Consider the following 17,271-nt stretch of genomic DNA (forward strand, 5'->3'; position numbering starts at 1 on the left):
TTTCTTCTATGTTTATGTTTTAATTCTATATTTTTGCTAAATACACACATTGGTTTTCATAAAAAATAAAATAAAATACATATTTGGTCATCTATAATCTATAATAATCTATAAATATGTGCGTCAAAAAATAATCTATAAACTTATAAATACGAATAAGTCAAAGCTATTTTCCTTTCTCTCTCCTCAAAAATACTTTTTTTTCATCAACTCTGCTCTCTGCTTAATACAATACTCTCTCTGTCTCAAAATTTTAGTTCTTTTAGAGTTTTGCACGTGAATTAAGAAATAATAAAGATTGATAAGTTAAGTCATTTTTAATCTTACTTTATGAAGAAAGAGAAAACTCATTTTATGAATACTTTAAATTTTTTTAAGGGTATAAATGGTACAATATCATTAATTGTGTCTTGTTTTCTTAAAAAGACCAAAGTTTTGGGACAAAACTAAAAAGCTAAAAAGATAAAAGATTTGGGACAGAGTGAGTATTAAATGCATTAATGTCTATGATAATCACAAATTAATGAGCCGCTTCAGTCAAACTTTTCAATTATTACAATCTCACGATGCATAATTCTCATGACCTTATCACCTACTTCAGATCCTCAGTTTATGGTTGAGTTGTCAAAACCCATATCGTATTTCTTCTAGCGCCACCCTCCTCCTTCACACGAGTAAAAACCTTAATTTTTAACTTTGAAAACTCTAAGGGTCCGTTTGGTTGTGAAGAGAAATTGAGAATAGAGAAATAGGTGAGAGAGAGTAAGAGAAGATAGAAAGAGGTGAGAATTATAGTAGATTTGATGTGTTGATTGATATAGGAGAAAGATGAGAGAAATTGAGAACAGAAAAATGTTGATTATTTGTAAAAATACAAAAATATATACCCCTAAATAAAAATTGTTAGTTAAGTAGCTTGATATTATTTTTAGTCATATTAAATTAATTATTCAGTTTAATTGATCAAATTAAACCTTCATGCTTTCCTCTGTATAAAAATGGCGTGCCTCCCTATAAATAAAAAAGAACAAAAGAAATGGTGTCTCCCTATAAATAAAAATGAAGAAAAGAAATGGTGTGCCTCCCAACATGTTTTTTGGCAAACTTTGGTACAGCAAAATACACACAAAAAAATAGTACAATAGTAAGATTAGGAGGGTAAAAATGGAAAGTGTGGAAATAATATTCACTTTTTCAACTTTCTCCACTTTTACACTATGTTTGTTTTGATAGATTTATGAGAGAGAGAAATAAAGAAGAGAGAAATAGTAAAGAAATAAGGTATTTCTTTAGTTTGGATAAAGGGAGAAATAAGGAGAGAGAGAAATTTTTTAGGTGGGTCCCATGCCAAAAGAAATCTCTCCTCAATAGGTGAGATTTGTGAATTGAAGGAGTGGAGAGATGCATTTTCCCACAATGTCCTTCTCCTTATTTTATTTTTTTTAGTTTTAATATTCAACTTTATTTTTTATTTTTTTAAATATGAAGGATAAATTAGTCTTTTTTATTTTTATTAATTTCTCTCTATTCATATTTCTACTCATCCTCTTCTCTATTTCTATTCATCCAAACAATATAGAATTTCCACTCAACTTCTCTCTTATTTCTATCTTTTTTATTTCTCTCTTCACTATTTCTTTCTTTCCTATTTCTTTGAACATCCAAACACAGTGTTAGAAGACAAACAAAAAGTTAGTGGGATCCACTGGTTTTATTCTCTCTTCTCTCTTTCTTTGCATAACCAAACAGGAGAATTTACCTATTTCTTCTTACTTTCTCTCTTCTTTGTTTCTCTCTTTCCAAAATCACCTATACCAAACACAGCCTAAACGTGAGAGAATAAAAGCCACAAGACCTAATTCAATCTAAAATCCAAAACTTTAAATATATATATATATATATATATATATATATATATAATGGACATAATCAAAGTCTTCATGCTATCACCAAAAATTAACAAAATATCGAAATAATCACCACAATAACAATGGTGAAAAACCAAATATCAAAAGTGATTTCTACCAAAAAAGGTAAAGCTACTAGCAAAAATATAAAAATTATTAACTAGGTGATATGAATGTTTATTCAAAACAAATAACTTGTTTTGTGGGGCTATACTAATTATACACTCACATTACTTTTTAAGATTTTTTTTCGCATCCACATATCTTCACAAGTACCCAACAAAATTACCAAAATACATCTGCTTGCATCTTAACTAGCGAACAATTTTCGCACCCTAACTAGAAAATGACAAAATAATGTTGGCTTCGCTCATAATGTTCCTGGATGTGCCAACAAAGAGATAAAGTAGAACAAGATGAGTACTCCATAACTCTGGTGGTTTCATGATATAATCGAGGCCATAGGGTTGGCATACCTTGCCACCACCAGTTTCTTATTTCTTGATCTGGCCCTATTGTCTTTTTTGTGCAGATGACGTGTCATGTATGCTGCATCTCTTCATCTAAGGACATCTTCTGGACCACTCTGATATCATGACCAGATTGGAAGTTGTTGACCTAATGGTGGAGCTCATTGAGGCAAATCACAGGGACATTGACTAAGAAGTCACAATTACAAAAAGGGTTCATGCACAATTTACATACCTGAAGACCCTGTTTCAAAAACACCTCTAGTGTATCTGGTTGGTTGAAGCTATGTCACAATCACACCGATGGTCAATCAAAATTAAATATCGTCGAAGACCATTTGACTGTGACTTCGGTTCAAAATTTTGACCACTAGCAGGGTTCACATTGTAAAATGCAAACACCGGTTCCCATTATATGTTACGAACAATGTTTTTTCTTCAAATGTTGCACTTTTACAAGCTCACTATCTCATGTGCAAGAGTGTAAAATTGGAAATGTAAGAGGCGTGCAAGAAGGGTGGGACCGTCAATAGAAAATCTCTGTACATTTTCTTATTTAATTTATATATGGGCTACATTTGGGAAATGGCCCACCCATGAACAAAAAAAAAGTGCCTCAGTTATTTTTATTTTTATTTTTCCCGTCAAGAGTGCCTCAGTTATTTATTTATTTAAGAAGATTATTGGTAAGGTATTGTTTAAGTTTTGTTCTATACATCAGCCACTTGATTCATCCAATTATTGGTCAACAATGGTGTAGTAGAAAATTTGGCGCGTGAGGATCCAAATCCTAACGATAGTAACTACTATCTTCATTTTTAAATATAAGATTATTTTGAATTAATTTTTTTTGTCTCTTAACCCACTTAGATTGGTGCATTGATATTGACTTGAGATTTGGAAGTGTGTTCCTCTCGAGATCTGAGGTTCGATTATCTCTTGTGCTAATTTGGATAAGCTAATTTAGCTTCTTCAATTTTATTCTTTTTGTCTCTTTTATAAGATCTTTTTAAATTTCTAAAGGCATTAGTTATTTCTTTAGCAACATACCTCTAATTATAATGCATTTTTCTCCTTCTAAATTATGTAATAAATACTTTAAAGAAAACATTAACTTGTTCTCTTTTGTTGTAATAGTTTATTTTATCAACAATAAATTAATATAAGTGATACTCCAGCTTTTAATCCTTTAAGTAGGTGACAAAGAGTTAAAGACGAATTTATGGAAAAAATTGTTAAACATCAGTGAAAATTTTGTACCTACAGTACGATAAAAAAAACTATTTTATTATGGGTCATGCTAACTAGTGCCTCCGGCCTCCGGGGTTAAGGATACAAAAAAAGTAATTTTTGTATTGGAAATGACACTTTTTATACTTTACAAATATTGACTACACAAGTTTCAATGTAATTTTACTATAATTAACTAACTAGTGCCCCGGGGCACTAGTTAGCATTTTCCTTTTATTATTTGTGATTATGTATTTGTGTGTGCTGAAGAAAAAAATGTATACAAACGGGATTATGTATCACAAGACTCACATTATATATTCAATATTCAAAGTGTTGTGCTTGACGAGTGTTAAAGCATTAGTGTGTTTTGGTGGGTATTGAACTCTTTGTTGTATACTTGTATTGTTTCATTTCATCCCCTGTACTGTAGGACCTCTTTGTACTCGATCAGTTATTTTCTCGATCTGTTTATTTAGCAACTTTTTCCCTTTATGATCTTCCTTGACTGTTTTGTTTTGTTTGGCTGTCGCTGCCCTCACCTGCCACTCTATTGGTTTTGAAAATTATTTTATTTATGAGTCAAATATGTTTAAATTAAATCCCTATTAATTAAATACTTGCGGATTTAAGCAACTAAATTTTATTTAATGATGAGTGGTTCAGATAGTATATATAAGATTTTGGGTTCAATTATCTGCTACCATAGATAAATAAATAAAATACTTGCGTATCAATCGATCAATCAAAAGCATCACATACAGTGTTTTCATTAATCATTAAATTAATGTAGTAATTGTAGTAAAGGGAAAAGAGAAATATTTATTAGGGTCTTGTTAACATGTGCCCTAAGGGCACATGTTAAGATATACTAAAATAGAAATTCAATATTTAATGATACAAGAAATTTAATGCTACAAAAGTCAAAATGCACAAATTAGCATTTAATAATTTCTATTTTTGCTTCCTTAACATGTGCCTTAAGGGCACAAGTTAACATTCTCCTATTTATTAAATCAGTGATTTCTAAACAAAGGAAACACTGATTCAACTTGCCATTTCGTCATTGCTTAAATCATCCTTTTAGAAATCATTAATCTCCTGGCATTGGTAGTTGGCATGACGATAAAATGGGGTTAATATTTTTTTTTTACAATAAATGGGGTCAATAATACAGTTATTTTCTACGGGTCTTTTAGAGTGCGAGTCCGTCCGAAAAGGAAATAATAATTTTATTTTTTTTATGACATAGGTGAGACGTATATCTCATTATGCCTTTATCTTTTCTATGTGAAACTTTAGTTTTTTCCAATACACTTACCTTATCACTGAACGGATAATATTACTTTCCCACCATGGGAGACCTAGGGCCCTTTCCCACCTTAGACTCCGCCTGACTTCAATGCATATATATAAAGGGTGAGTGATCCAACCGATAGGTTCTAATACGATGTTAGAGTTTTAGATTGAGTTTAACTTTATCTTATAAACTAGTCCATCCGTCCCGTAATGAGTGACCCATTTTGACTATATGCACTCTTCATATATCTTGCTTTGACCATAATATATAAAAATAAATATTAACATATAAGATGTTGTTAGATTCGTCTCGATGAGTATTTTGAAAATATCAATTTTTTATAATTTTTATTATTATATAATTAAAAATATTAATCGTCAAAGTTATGCATTGACATGTGTAAAATAGTCAACTGGGTCACTCATTTTAGAACGGAGGGAGTATTCTAACTTGTAAATAAGATAGATATGCCTCTTTATACTCAATATCTTTTCTATGTAGGACTTGATCAGTTTTTTCCGGTATAGTGGCGAGTGGTATTGGTGCGGTGGTGCAGAGGGACAATATGAAATTTTTGGAGAGAAACATTAATAAATTTGAGAGACAAAAAAAAAAAGAATTTTGTGAACGTATAAGAGTTATGCTAAAATTGTCTTTCAAAGGATACTTCAAATGATATTTTTATGCTTAAATAAACACTTTGATACATGGTGAAAATCTCTCACACGCCTAAATAAGGGAATGAGTTCTCTCCCATGAGAATCCAACATGAGAGATTAAAGTGTGTATCTCCACCCTTTATAATTTTTTTAATAATTAAAATAATATGTGATAGAAAAAATGAATATAATGGATGAGATTTCAGTGGAGGATAATGTCATGAGAGACAATTCCCTCCCCTAAATAGAATGAGGGTACGTCATCCTCTCATGTGTTATACTCTCTTACCGTTTGTACGTGTTCAAATCCTAAAAGGTATACGTCATGATATTCTCTCTAATATGTAAATATGCTATAATTTTGTAACTATGATGAGAGGCGGCTCGCAGGCATGTGCGAGGTGTGCGACGGCATAGGGCCTCAAAATTTTGAGGGTCTCAACTCAAAATTTTGAGGTCCTATAATATTACTTATATATTATTTATGCCTATAAAATATCAGATGTATATTAATAGATTAATTTTTAGACCCTAAAATAATAGTTATATATTGTTAATGTTCATAAATATAATGAGTATCAATATATTAGTTATCTATACTCGTAAATATAGTTCCACTCCATTTTAATCTTTGCATAAAATTTAATCTTAAATTATGATGTTCCTTTTTGACGTTATATTCAAAGATAATTATTTTGTATTTTTTGTTCCATTTAATTTAATGTAAGATTTAATATTGATAATTTATATGTTTACAAGAATGTTTTTTTTATATTATATGCAATTTAAATCGATAATTTTTTTTTCTTTTTAATAAGGGGTCACTTTTATATTTTTCACAGAGCCTCTTAAAACTCGGAGACGCCCCTGCTATGATCTATGACTATTAATTTTCAACGTATCATAAATGGCAAGAACAATCAAATGGTAGAATGGATTCGAGGAGCACACTTTGTTGCGAATTCGATTGAAAAATTACACAATATTTTGATGTGTAAGTAGAGCAAAAATAGTAGCAAATCAAGTAAAAATACAATAATAATCGCAAATAAAAAAAACAAAATAAAGAAGATCACAACGATTTGTTGTACAACCCTAAAATTATATTAAAAGCAAAAACACATTGGTTCTCGCAAAAAACCCTAATTTTTGTGTTGGATACATATCCTAATTTATTTTTCCACACCTCTACATCTTCTCTCTTGCTAAATATAAACTTTTGTCTTAAAACATATTCAATTTAGAAACAAATAAAATTTTATAAACTTAATTTTAATGTTCATGCATCTCTCACTAATACGTAACACCATTGAAAAGACAACCACCTTAACTTGTCAAAAACAGCAAATCAGGAAAATATTTCAAATTCCTTCCGAATTTAGAATTTTCAATATTTTTAACTGCTTGAATATTTTGAGTGGTACACCCACCCCTAAAAAATGCACTATTTACCAAGGGGTCATGCACAAAAAGAAATTGATTGGAAATTTGTCTTTTTTTGTAGTGGACCATCTCTCTAATGAGAGTAACTATACAATAAACATACGTGGGTTTTTTCTAACATAAACAAGTGATTCATGTGGTGAACGGTGCACAAGTTTCAAATAACATTGTAACGAATACGAATTTTACAAAATCGATCGTTGGATTGAAAGATTATATCATATAGATTATTCATTGAAATTTTTTGCAAAATTAAAAATCATTTGATATGTTATTGAGACTCATCAAAATTAACGATATTTATTTGTGTTAAATAAATATTCTCGTTATTTTCTGTTTTTTGAGTAACTACACAATCTACATGATCTTCCTTGCATTTTCTGTTTTCTGGATAGTGAAAATTGCTCCCACCCCTTCTTCCACTATCATGTTATTAAATGTGTATGGGAAGAGGTGTTTGGATGGTTAGGACAAAATCCGCCGCAAGCATTGGAAAGTTGGAACCACTTTTTATGCTTTGGGAATATGGTTACATAAAAAAAAAAGTAATTGTGTCCGTCGCTTGATTTGGTTAGTCACTACTTGGTACATTTGGAAGTTTAGAAACAATGTGATGCTCAATGGGTTTATTCATGATACTTCTTTATTGGACAACATTAAAAATTTAAAACTATCTCTTAGATATGGTTTAGTGGTCGATCAGGACGTCAATCCACTTATTCTTTTTATATTTGGTGTATTATCCACTTGTTTGTCTTCAAAACATATCATTTTTGTTTTGTATTGTAAGGGATTGAGTACCCTTTATACTCCCATATAATATATTTTTGCTTATAAAAAAATAAAATAAATACTCTCATTTTTTTTTTTTTGTTGTTGATAATACTCTTGTTATTTTCGTGAGTTTAATGTAATGAACTAAACATGACTTTAAAAACAAAAAATTTTAAATGATACACAAAAATTAACTTAAAAGTATTCGAAAGACCAAAATTTATTGAAACTTTTTATAAAGACTAAAAATAAAAATTGAAATATTTATAATAAAAACAAAACTTATTTAACTTTTAACCTTTTAATTGATGATAATTATTATCCAATTGTGGGGCACTCCTCCCATAAGTGCGCAACTGTGCCTGTGGCTGTGGGCACACACGTACGGGTACCTTACTCCTTACTATAGTTACTACATACAGTAAGGCAGCCATTATCTTCTTGTTAAGGTGGCTGACAAATCTGTTACACTTTATTTGACTGCATACTCAATTTGAATATAATTAAGGAAGTTTAAGATACCGAATTCAGATTGTGCACTGTAACTATATACCAATTGAAAATATATTACAGTATTTATTTATTATATAAAGGAGAGGGTTTGAGACCAATTAAAAACACATTGAGAAGCAGATAGAGCAACATACTAAAGAGAAAAAAAAGAAAGATATTGTGCACTTTAAGTTTCATAAGTAAGCACTTTTCCCTTACAATATTCTTAATTTATTTCCATCAACACTTCAAACTTAAATTCACTTTTTCCTTCATTTTTTTTTTGAATGGCCACTTTTCCCTTCATTGAGTAGCGAACTTTATTAATCTCATAATACTATAAGCATTCCATTTACCACCCCACACATTCAATAAAGTTTACATGTCATACCATTAACATTTTTTTTGGTTGAACCGTAGTATATATATATATTTTTTTTATAAGAATTGAACCGTAGTATCTTAAATCTACATTTCATTCAAATATTTATGCACTAACAATAGTTTAGCAAAAAAAATTCAATTTCTTCTCTATATTTATCAAGCAATTAATCAAACATTTTATTAGTTTACAACTTCTATATTTAGAAAATTTAATTTATAATATTTCTACATATATACTACAAATTAAAAATTTAAATAATGGCTAGAATAGGGACATTTGATATACTAGAATGTCAGATCAAACTTGCAATTCATCACTTCACTGCATTTAGTGTGTGTGAGTTTTTTCGCTACAATCTTTGTAAAAAAATGACAATTGATATATTTGCAAGGATAAACAAATCATATTGACCTTTTGTTAGTTTATATTACAAGGGTATAATGCCGAGTCTACAAGGAATCAACATGGCAATGACATTGATTCATGATGCAAGAGAAGAGAAACATGAAAACATTCAAGAAGAGAACATTAATAGTCTTACCAATCTTGCTATCACGCAATGCATTGGCGAAACAGATGCCAATTTGAATGCACTAATTACTCGCTATGTGGATACTATAACCAAGAACAACTTACGTAACTTAGGTAGATTTTAATTTTGATACTTTATTTTTCTATCTTTAGATATTTATAATATCATAAATATTCGTATACAAATCTTTTAATGCTCTTTTTTATTGATTAAAATTTCGTAAAAGAATGTTTTGAAAAATATGTATTAGAGAGAATCTATCTATTGTTACCAAGAATAATGCTAGCACACACTCTTTAACAAACACACTCCAACACACTCTCTTTTATTGGTTGAAATTCACATGGGTCCCATAAAAAAATGTGGACCCATATAAATTTTATGGGACCCATGTAAATTTCAACCAATAAAAGAGAGTGTGTTGGAGTGTGTTTGTTAAAGAGTGTGTTGCTAGCACTCCTCTTGTTACCAATGCTTCTACAACTATATAGAGATATTAACCTTGATGTCATTATATTACATTGAAGGTTACCCCACGAATCAAGACTTCAATTATGACGCATTGGCACCATTGATTCATTTTCATTTGAACAATGCTGGAGATCCATTTCTTGGAAGCAGTTTCTCTCTAAATTCAATGACATTTGAAGTTAGTGTGCTTGATTGGTTTGCTAAACTATGGGAGATAGAGAAGAATGAGTATTGGGGATATGTCACATCTGGTGGAACTGAAGGCAATCTTCATGGAATTTTAGTAGGGTTAGTTTTCTAACAACAACTTTTTTACTTTAGAATTTTTTTTAAAAAAATTTAACGATAAAAATTAGAGACGAAAAAAATAAAATTGGTTACTATAAATTATTAGAGATGGATAAGTTACTTAATTATATATTTTTATGTAGGAGAGAAAAATTTCCAGATGGAATTCTATATACTTCAGAAGATTCACATTATTCAATACCGAAAATAGCAAGAATGTATCGAATGCAATGTGTGAAGGTTGGTTCTTTGATCTCTGGTGAAATTGATTGTGTTGATCTAGAGACTTCTCTACTTGCCAACAAGGACAAACCAGCCATCATCAATCTAAACATAGGTATATATCTCCTCTTGTCTAAATAATTTGTATTTGAAAATTGAATATTTATTTGTACAACTATAACACAAGTTAAAATGCTTATGCATGCACATTTGAACAAAATTAAATTATGAAAAACCTAAAACAGTTTTTTTTTTTTTGAAGGGACGACTTTGAAAGGAGCTATTGATGATATTGATCTTGTAATACAAACACTTTACAAATGTGGATTTACTCGTGATCGATTCTACATTCATTGTGACGGTGCTCTATTTGGTATCATGTTGCCTTTTATCGAACAAGTGAGTTAAAGTTATTTCCATAATCAGATTAAATAAATTTCAAGATATGAATGATTATCTGATTATAACTTAACTAAAATATTATTTTTGGTCATTGGATAGGCTCCAAGGATTAGCTTCAAGAAACCTATCGACAGTGTAACTATTTCGGGTCATAAGTTTTTGGGATGTCCTTCGCCTTGTGGTGTTTTGATAACTCGTTTGAAATACATCGATGCCCTCTCAAGAGAATGTGGCATCATTGCTTCAAGGGATGCTACAATCACAGGTAGCCGTAGCGGGCATGCTCCAATCTTAATGTGGTACGCTCTCAAAAAAAGTGGTTTAATAGGACTTGAGAATGAAGTGAATAATTGCATGATGAAATCACGTTACTTACTAAATAAACTACGTGATGCTGGAATTGGTGCAATGTTAAATGAGTTTAGCAACATAGTTGCATTTGAGAGGCCCCAAGATGATCAATTTACCCGTAGATGGAATTTGGCAAGCAATAAAAATATTTCACATGTGGTAGTGTTGAAACATGTTACTATTGAAATGCTTGACTCATTTGTTCTTGAGTTTGTCCAAAAACGATTGATTTGGTCTAAATATGGACAATTTCAGCCTCTATGCATTGCAAACGACGTTGGTTCTAGAAATTGTGCTTGTTCGGTACACAACTTATCTGGAAATTATCAGCTAAATTGTATGTGATGTATTGGCTTGGATGGCTTCCGTCGACGATTTGGTGGAGTGTGATGGTGGAGAATTACTTCTTGTTTTTGATTCATTGTTTTTTAATTCATTGTTGAAAGAGAAAAATTCAAAAAAATAAAAAGAAAATCTCGTATTGTTTGGCTAGCAACCTCGTACATTTGGTTGGAAAGAAATGATATACTCTTCAATGGAAAGATCACAAACTTGAAGGAGGTTGTTTGTTACATCAAGAGAACATCTTAGATTGGTTTATTAATTGGGAGGGTAGAGGTAATGTTTTTACTTCTTTTTTTTTTGGGTTGGTGGAATAATATGTTATCATGTCTTCAAATTATGTATGAAAATTTATTATTATAATGGGTTTTGTATCCCCTTGTACTCTCATCAATAAACTTTGCTTATGAAAAAAACTACTATGTGTCACTTTTATTTACCTTTAGTTGATGCAAAAGTTAATCACAAATTATACTAATTAGAAGTTAGTGGTTCCTACTTCATATTAGCCAAGTGTTATTACCCTTGATATAAAATCTCATACTGATCTTTGATGCAATCAACATTCTCGTGATCTTGATAAGGTACCAAAATAGATCGAATGACTCTGCATTCTTGTTCATATTTTTCTTGAGATAATTTTTGCTGAAACTTAATTAACTTTTTTTAATAAAATTTATGTTTGATTTTTTATCTTAGTTTTCAAACAAATTCTAGTTGAATAAATTTACTTTTTCCATTATTTTTGTTATCATCTTCCATGTTGATTCTCTAACAAAATAGTATTATACCCAAATATAAGAAGAAATTAATAAAAGTATAAATAGTACCAAGTCCACAATAGTATTATTCATAAGCTAAAATTGAAATTGGAATAAAGTACAAATAAAATTATACCCAAATATAAGAAGACAAAAAAAAAAAGCATAAATATTATCAAGTTCACAATACCAAAAAAAACAGCTCAGAAACTGCACATTGATGTGCTTCACAAGTTTCACCCAGTACCAACACATAAAAGATGTTACCCCCCCAGACACATACACCCCCCAATCACTAATTATTATGAAACTAGTTCAATGGATTGAAATTAGGAGAGCCGGTGATAATAAAATGATCACTTAGAGGCTGACCAAAGGGAATTGTTGGAGGAGGAACTAGAGGCGGCAACGGCGGCGGCATGTACTCAGCTGTGACAGCTGGTGACTGATTAGGAGCATGTAGCTGCAATTGAGAGGTTGGCAGTTCACCAAAAGAAGAATTCATCATAGCTTTAGTTTGTCCTTCAATTTGTATCTTAAGCATCTGTGTTTGTTCCTTTAGTGATTTCATGAAAGCTGCAAGCACAAAAGTGTGTATATATATATCCATGACATTATTAATATTTATGTACTCATAAATTTATAACCAAAAAAGATAAATTAAATTTATCACTAAAATCAATATTATGCACAATTGAGAAATGAAACATTTATTATGAAATAAATAGCGTAAATGTGATTAGGGAAAACATACCCTTTTGCATTTCTTGATGTTGTCTCATAAACTTTATGGACTCTTTCATTTGCTTGTTACCCTTAGCTAAAGTCGAAGCTTCATTCTGCATCACATGAGATACTTTTAAATTTCTTATGCATATTAAAAAGTATAATTTTTTTTTAAAAAAAATATTATATAAAAGATAATTACACACGAATGAAAGACAAATATTCAACAAGTTGTGCCGCTAATTCATTTTAATTTTTTTAAATGACAAAATCAATCTTTTTAAAAACAACATTCATAGTCTTTTGTGAACGATTATTATTAAACAACATTAATACTCCCTCCGGTCCTTTTTATAAAAGATAATTAATTTTTTAGATTCATTGAATAACTAATGTATTTGATCCATCTTATAGCCCAAATACATTAATTATTGAATGAATCTAAAATTATTTCTCAAAAACTATTTTTTTTAAAAAAAATCTATTTAATTATTTACTATACGAGGGACATTCCAATAGGGACTATTTTATTCATTTTTTGGATAAAATTTTAATAAGGACTATTATTTTATTTTATTTTATTATTAAAAAAAATTGAAGGGAATTAAACGGATAAGGGTTCAGTGCAGTCAAAAATATACTGACAGCAGTGCAATCGGTCACATATGGACCGTCTGATCAAGATCGGACAACCTAAATATTAAAATTAAATTTTATAATTAAAATATGATCTTAAAATCTGAGTGTCTGATCTTAATCAGGCGGTCCAGATTTATTGATCAGATGTGGTGAACTACACAGATCCAAATCGGAATTAAACACATGCATGAATATTATATTACCTTTGCCATGACACGCTGTGCAGTTGCGTTATCCGCTTGATTCTGAAGTGATTTCACCCTCTTTTCCAACTCTTTTACATAATTCCTTTTCTTCTCCTTTGCTTTTTTAACAGCCTTCCTTCTAGCAATAATCCTACATTTCAACCATAATAACTTTCTTTTGAGATCCATCACAATTTAAACAAAAGGGATAATAATAATAATAATAATAATAATAATAATAATAATAATAATATTGTTTCTAAACCTTTTTGCTTCTTTAGGATTAGTTCTTGCAATTTCTGCAAGCATTTCAGGAGAATAAAACCTCTTTTTATTAAGAAAAATCAATGATCTTGATGATCTACCGAGACAAACACGGTTTTTGTCACCGTGTTGCTCTATCACCGTCTCTCTGTGGTCGTTTCTGCCACCAATCATTTCAGTCACATTGACGTTATTAGATTCCTTGGATATGATTTCATTTTGTGGCGGGTCCGCCACTGCAGGAATTGAAACAATCGGCAATTGATCAATTGTTTCTGGTGACGGTGTTGGAATTGGTGATGCAATGTTAAAAATCTCAAAATCGATATCACTAAAGCTTTCCAATTCATCAAAGTCGAAATCGAAGTTGTTGTTATCAGTGGTGTGTTGGTTCTCTGCCATCTTCGGCAGAGCTCCGATTAAGACCCGATCTTTCTCCATCTACAAAAAAAAAAATTGATGATTTCTTGTTTTTGATATTTTGAGCTCAGTGCTCGATTATAATAAGAACGGATGGAAGAACTCGGTGCTATATATAATATATAAATTGCTGCTCCTAGCGGGATAATTAGTGTGAATTTGGCATTTTGCACTTTTACTTAAATTTGGATTTTTTTTCCTTCTTTCTTTGACTTTTTTTGACAAATCTTATTTCTTTGACTTAAATTTGGAGTTTAATGTCAATAAAACGTTGACTTGAATGATAAAATTATTCGTTAATTGATTTAGTGATGACTGATGCCGGACATATTGTAAAGAATATCATGGTTCAATTTTCGTAATTGCGATTGAGAGAAAGCACCGTGATTGACGCTAAACATATATAATAATAATGAAAAACATATCATCGTCCCCCAAGACAACATTTATGGCATTTCAAATTTTATATACAAATACATATTATAAATTAACAAAAATGCTATGAGAATGATTTTATCCAATGATTCATATATTAATTATTTGTGTATTTTCACGGTCATAAGTATAAAATGAAAAATAATACAACCTCCCATTTTAAAAATATAAAAAAAATATGAAAAATAAAATTTTTTTGTCAAGTAGTCTAGTGGCTAAAAAATACACCTTAAAGGTGAATAAATTGAGTGTCTTAAATTCAAACCCGGCTCCTACACATATAGTGTGATATCCCTACCAACAAAGTTAAGCTCGTGGGAACAAATAAAAATTAATTTATCTAGTCCAAATTTTGAATCAGATACGTCCAATTTTGTTTTGGACCAATTTTTTTCCATTATTTAAGATCAAATACAGTAATTTGAAAGTAATACGCATAATATATATTAATTAATATTAATTAAATGTGACAAACATTTTCAGTCAAATTATTTATATAAACTCGACAGTTTTTTTTTGTTTTTGACTAAATATAAATGCGACAGTTATTATACGATTGGGTATAATTACCAAAAATTGTTTTTTTCTTCTTTCATTATCGCAAGTTAAATATGTTTCTCCCACCTTTAGCAAAAAAGTTTCTCATATGTAAAATAAAATATTTGGATGTTATAGAAAAAGACTAAAGCACTTTGTTTTTAATATTTTTTTTTTTACCAATTACTAGAACCTTTATATTGTCATTTAACGGTGATTAATTATCTTTGTCTGTATGTATTCCTTCTGTCTCAAAATATAAGAGAAAATTTGTCAAACAAAATTGATGTATTTAGTCCAAATTTTTAACCAAATACAATAATTTTTTTTATCAATTTTCCCTTATATTTTGGGATGGAGGGAGTAAGAGTTAAAGATTGAACTTTGACCTTTCACTTAAAGGATTCAAATCATTTACCATGTGGACAAATTTATTGTTAATATTTAATAAATAAATTTTGTTGAAATATAATGATATAAGTTCATTGTATATTTAATGTATTTGATCCATATTATAGACCAGATACATTAAATATATAATGAACCTAAATAGTACATTTTTTATTATAAAGTGTTAGAGTGGGAGTACATAAAAAAATCATTAATAGCATAAAACAGATTTTCTTGTCAATGCACTAGGGATGACAATGGGTAGGGTATGGGTAGGGTACTATAATACCCATCCCCATACCCGCAGTTTAAAAAAAAAACCGTACCCATCCCCATACCCGCGTGGGTAACGATCTTTGTCCCCGCCCCCATACCCTATGGGTACCTAAGTACCCGTATCCGTACCCGTTACCCGCATTTTTGATAAAAATAAATCGATCTATTATAAAATATCATATCATTTTAATATAAAAAAAAAAATTTAAAAGATTTTTATGTTGACTCAGGAAAATTATAAACAAAAAATTTACCAATCTCATGTTAAAGTTTATTTCCTTGTCACATTGTGTTTGTATTATATTATAAATAAACATTTTTATTAATAATGTCTAATAATTTAATTGTTGTTGTATTTTTTTAAATTGATATAACATATGTTATTATATAAAAACATATATAAAATAAATAAATATATTATGTGGGTATGGGGCGGGGTGGGTACTAAGGTACCCGTATCCGCACTCATACCCGTTCATTTTTGCTGGTAATTACCCATACCCGTGCCCGTACCCAAAATGCGGGTTTTTACCCTACCCGTTATGGGTATTTTTTGCGGGTGCCCACTGTGTATGGGTCAAATTGTCATCCCTACAATGCACCACTCCATCAAATATCATGGCCAGTACAAGTGTCAAGAAACCTATAAAACTCGGATACGTGACATAATACTGTTATGATATCGATACCGATACGGCGATATGAAAAAACTTTTAAAATTCCCGATACGATACAATGGAGATACGTTATTTAAAATTAAATACATAAAAAATTATAAAATCAATAATATATAAACATAATTAAAATTGTTAATTATAAAAATTTAACATTCAAATTACTCAAAATGAGCAAATAAGTGACAATTACATATCTTAAGTTAAGTACTACCCAAAAAGGACAAAATACTATCCCAAAAAAATATCATCAGTACTACAAAAAAAAGACATAGTTGATTATCCATAAAGAACATCATACTCTAACATTCAATACTTAATGGGACACACGAATTGTACCAGTCTTCTCTCCTACGTTTCCATCATCAAAGAACATTAATTGTCTGATATTTTTCCGATACACATATCGGAGAAGTATTCGATACGTATCGGTTATATATTTTTAAAAATTTAATATTAATTCCCGATACTTCTCCGATACGTGTATCGAAAAATATCGGATGAGTATCGATATCGAGTACGTATCGGACACGATACTTTGCCAATTTTGGATTATCGAGGCTTCATAACAAGAAACTCAAGTAATGGATTTAAGCTTCAAAATTCCGGCCCAAATAAAAGCCCTTAAAATAGTTCATTTTGAGTTTATTATTATTATTAGATAATTTTTCTTCCGACCCCCCGCCTTTCTTTTAT

The 17,271-nt window shown here is 30.0% G+C and overlaps 2 protein-coding genes across 3 annotated transcripts; one reads left to right on the forward strand and one right to left on the reverse strand.

Annotated features, from left to right (window-relative positions):
- Positions 1–8,411: 8,411 nt before the first annotated feature.
- LOC123906064 (serine decarboxylase-like) lies at positions 8,412–11,657 on the forward strand. 2 transcript variants are annotated; one of them, XM_045955991.1, is made up of 6 exons: positions 8,412–8,475; positions 9,095–9,305; positions 9,720–9,951; positions 10,095–10,288; positions 10,436–10,572; positions 10,675–11,657. In XM_045955991.1, the coding sequence occupies exons 2-6, from the start codon at positions 9,101–9,103 to the stop codon at positions 11,269–11,271; spliced, it is 1,365 nt and encodes a 454-aa protein (XP_045811947.1). In that variant the 5' UTR covers positions 8,412–8,475; positions 9,095–9,100; the 3' UTR covers positions 11,272–11,657. The 2 variants fall into 2 exon arrangements, with proteins under 2 accessions (XP_045811947.1, XP_045811899.1); XM_045955943.1 differs by having other exon boundaries at positions 8,418–8,475; positions 9,082–9,305.
- Positions 11,658–12,339: 682 nt separating this feature from the next.
- Positions 12,340–14,245, reverse strand: LOC123913363 (transcription factor RF2b-like). Its single transcript, XM_045964084.1, has 4 exons — positions 13,845–14,245; positions 13,598–13,730; positions 12,784–12,868; positions 12,340–12,605 (listed from the first exon to the last, which is right to left on the reverse strand). The coding sequence occupies exons 1-4, from the start codon at positions 14,243–14,245 to the stop codon at positions 12,340–12,342; spliced, it is 885 nt and encodes a 294-aa protein (XP_045820040.1).
- Positions 14,246–17,271: the final 3,026 nt, after the last annotated feature.

Source organism: Trifolium pratense, linkage group LG1, assembly GCF_020283565.1.
Source record: "Trifolium pratense cultivar HEN17-A07 linkage group LG1, ARS_RC_1.1, whole genome shotgun sequence".
NCBI classification, from domain to species: Eukaryota; Viridiplantae; Streptophyta; class Magnoliopsida; order Fabales; family Fabaceae; genus Trifolium; species Trifolium pratense.